Genomic DNA, 3,812 nt, shown 5'->3' with positions numbered 1-3,812 from the left:
ATATAGTGATAGTGGGGTTACAAACAATCCCACAATGCAAATGGGTAGCTTTCGTTACTCTCAACCACCAATAACGACACATGACATGATTGACTTGAAGTCATCCCAAACGGTTCTATTTTCTGGTTGGGCAGATTTTTCAACAAATTTATTTGTGTGGTGAGGAGTTCGGTGGAAGTTAGGAAAATATCAGGTCTAGTGTTTATGGCCTAAGATCCAGAGTTGTTGACACCCACACAAGCTACCCTTCTTATCTCTCAACCGTAAACTCACCCCAACTTACCTATCAAACAATTAATTTTTCTTTTCTTCATCATTTTACTTTAATTTCCAGCAAAAGAGAGAGGTAAGGGTTGAGATTTGGTGGGGTGTGATGAAGATTTAGGTGAACTGTGGGAGGACCCACTTCAAGCTCATCTTCATCTTCATCAAATCTTTCAACCCATATTCCTCTGTCACTATTTTTTTGTTTTTTTTTTAAAACTTTGTTTGGGGTTTTTATTATTTAATAGATCTTCAAGTGTTGTTGGTTGCACCGACCTAATCAAGTTCTATTCTCAACTACCCATAGCTGTATTTACTATTATTTTCAAAGACTTGTATGTCGGTTTTTCTCCAAAATTGAGAGATTTGGAGATATGGGTCTTTGAATCTAGATCCATAGCAGATCATCAATCTTCTCTTCCATGCTTAGTTGGAACCAATAGATTAAATAAGGAGATGTGCTGTGGGCTTTGCGCTTAAAGTTGATTAGCAGATAAATCTTGTTGTTTGAGGTGTCTACCTATGTCCCTCTTCAATTATAAGATATAGACAAGGCCTACTGGTAGAGTTCATAAATCCAAAGGTGTCTTCCTGATGTCAATATTTTCTTATAATTGATTATTTTTGCGACTGCTTAGTCACAATTGGGTCTTCCTTTCAACTACTTTATCCTTCATTCCAAACTTGAATCTACTCCATCTAAGAATTCTCGTTTTCTGATGCTTTTCATCCTGATATCGTGTCTCTCCTTCATCCTTGTTTCAAAGTCTCTTTCTCTCAAATTTCTTCCGCGACGAACAAGTGAGATGAGATTGTTATTGAGATTATTTTCACTTTGGTTCTTCGAACGATTACTGTGTTTCCCTGTGTCTTGGTTAAGGAAAATTAGCCTCCCTAGTTGTTTCTTTGAAATTCTATCAGCCGTGTCTTTCAAGAACAAGAGTCTTAGTTCAAAAGTAGAGAATGTAGAGGAGACAACTGAGATGTCAGTATTGGATTTGCCCGAATTGACATTGGAGTGCATTTTAGGCAAACTTCCGCCTTCTAGTTTGTGTAACATGGCAGGCGTATGTCGCTCTTTAAGAGATAGATGCAGGAGTGACCACCTATGGGAGAGGCACATGAAGGAGAAATGGGGTACAGTGATTGGCTCTGCCGCCCACCGAGAATGGCAATGGCATATAGCCACTAGGAAAGATTATGCTGTGGAACAAAACAATCAGAAAGGCTTGGTCAGGTCTCTATCTCGTGTCTGGTCTCTTTCATGGATTAGATCGAAGCTTGATAATAGTTGCAAGTTGAGGAATTCTTTGCCTATCGATTCGATCATGTATTGGTATCTCTCTCTTGAGAGTGGCAAGTTCTGGTTCCCAGCTCAGGTCCATAACCGCGAGGTATTGATTTTCTCCGTTTTCTACATTCAAACATTTCCATGTCAGGGAAAATATTAGTCACTTTGCGTACTTTTTTACAGTTTACAAATCTATATTTTGTTTCAAGTTAACAAAATTCTCCTTCTTTGAGCTCTATATGTATCAAAATTATGATTATGGCTGCCTGCTTTTGTTTGGTAAATTTTTGATTGCTTTGTGCTTCTGTTTTCCTTTCTCTTTACATTCTTTTTCAGAATGGGCATGTTGGGTTTGTGTTGTCATGTTACGATGCCGAGCTAAGCTATGATAGCAGTACAGATAACTTTCATGCAAGGTAATGAAAGAGATAGTCTTCTTTAAACTGTTATACTAGCAATTTTCTGTTGTTAGTCCATATTATGGTCTGCTTAACATGGGTTCTGATTCTTCAAAGATTTTTTACTCTGTTTAACATGAATTTTGTTGTGTCTATAGGCTAATATAGTGCCTTTAGTATTCCGTGGATAAGATCGAGGACTTTGCCTGACCGTCTGATGGTTTTCCTCTTGCAGATATCCACCACATGGGCGACGGACAACAGTTATAGAAGATGATGTACAGTGGGATAGGCTAAGAGCACCACCCGTTGATACTCCTCCGCATGATCTTCACGTATCCAACTGTTTGAATGATCTACGACCTGGAGATCATATTGAGATTCAATGGAGAAAAAATAAAGAATTCCCATATGGTATGTTCTTGAAGCATTACCCCTCTATTTTCTCATAAATTCTTAGCTTTTATCAAGGTTTTAATTGTATTTGGGCTTCCCTTTAGGCAACTAAATAAAATGGTGTCATGGATTAATAATGCATGAAAACTACAGACTTCTTGATATTGATTCACAAGTTAATGGTATGTGGTTTGCATATTTCAGGTTGGTGGTATGGAGTTGTGGGTCACTTGGAATTATGCGATGGGAATGAGAATCACTGCTTCTGTCATAATAGTGGTAAGAGAATCCAGCAATGCCCATTGGCCAATCTTACACACACACACACACACACACACAGATACGAAGATCATTTTTAAAAAAACTGTTTGTAGCCATTGTTTGATAGCTAGCACCATTGGGCGATTCATATAAGATCCAAATTGTACCATGTTCACTAATTTGAAATTTGAAGAGTTTCCTTAATTGGCCAACAAGACAAATTTCCATTAAGTCCTAATACCCTCCCAAGAACTAACTTGAATGGAAAAAAAATATATATGGGGACGAATCTGATTTTATAACCTCAAGATGCCCAATGAACCGTTTGTTCATTTACATTACCTAACAAGAGTGCAAAGAACTAATTTTCACAAGGTCAGCTTATTTTTTTACTCTCAATCTTAATTTCTCATATTAAAACTCATTCTGACAGATACTGTAATGTTGGAGTTCAACCATTACACCCCGGGCTCACGGTGGAGGCAAACTGTCATAAACAGGAAGGACCATCGAGAGGAAGGGAATGAAACAGATGGATTTTACGGAGGAATCAGGAAACTCTATAACATGGAGGAGATTGTGACGTGGAAACGTATGTGGCCGCCCAAAGTCTTGGAATAGGTTCATATGGCTTACTGGGCTATGCTTCCTGTAGATATGAGCCTATTGTTTGAACTGTGAAGTATAGAAGTTGAAAGGAAAATGTTCCGTTAGGAGATGAAGATAGGCTTTGGTTTTGTTAGTTGGCAATTATAAATAGTCTCAATGTGACTCCAAATCCATGTAAAATGTTTCCCTCTTAGTTTCAGATAATTGCCAATCGATGTACCATAAATACCATGAAATTTTACTTTCCATTCATCGTCATCATCATCAAAGCCTTATTCCAAAATTTTGGGGTAGTACAAATCCTTTCCCTCAATTCAATCCTATTTAAAGTCATCTTCTGTGATTATTGATTACTAATTCGGAGAAAAATAAAAAGATCTCTGTTGCTTGTAACAGTGAATCACAAACTGTTTTTCAGATTGAGTTTAATTACTGTCCTTAAATACATTTATTAGAAATTGTTCTTGACTTGTATGAATTATACTAACTAGAGAATTGACTCCCCCCTTGAGCCATTGAATTTCAGGTCCTAGAACAGCCGATGTCCTAATCTATTTTTCCTTCTTAGGTCCTAACGGTCGCGCTGAGTTATA

The 3,812-nt window shown here is 37.5% G+C and overlaps 1 protein-coding gene across 1 annotated transcript; it reads left to right on the top strand.

The window, feature by feature from the left end:
- Positions 1-216: 216 nt before the first annotated feature.
- Positions 217-3,477, top strand: LOC147385267 (F-box protein At2g26850-like). Its single transcript, XM_086422903.1, has 5 exons — positions 217-1,658; positions 1,892-1,971; positions 2,189-2,367; positions 2,554-2,628; positions 3,044-3,477. Exons 1-5 carry the CDS (start codon positions 984-986, stop codon positions 3,229-3,231), a joined length of 1,197 nt encoding a protein of 398 aa, XP_086279029.1. The 5' UTR covers positions 217-983; the 3' UTR covers positions 3,232-3,477.
- Positions 3,478-3,812: the final 335 nt, after the last annotated feature.

The sequence above is a fragment of the Akebia trifoliata genome, chromosome 14, assembly GCF_017979445.1.
Source record: "Akebia trifoliata isolate Shusen 1 chromosome 14, ASM1797944v1, whole genome shotgun sequence".
NCBI lineage: Eukaryota > Viridiplantae > Streptophyta > Magnoliopsida > Ranunculales > Lardizabalaceae > Akebia > Akebia trifoliata.
The sequence above is the reverse complement of the archived record's forward strand: the minus strand, read 5'-3'. Positions and strand labels throughout refer to the sequence as shown.

Bases quoted from the DNA above. Each gene is read 5' to 3' on its own strand.
- LOC147385267 (XM_086422903.1), top strand. From the start codon at position 984: ATGCTTTTCATCCTGATATCGTGTCTCTCCTTCATCCTTGTTTCAAAG. The intron at 1,659-1,891 runs GTATTGATTTTC...ATTCTTTTTCAG, and splicing joins CTCAGGTCCATAACCGCGAG to AATGGGCATGTTGGGTTTGT. The intron at 2,629-3,043 runs GTAAGAGAATCC...TCATTCTGACAG, and splicing joins CTGCTTCTGTCATAATAGTG to ATACTGTAATGTTGGAGTTC.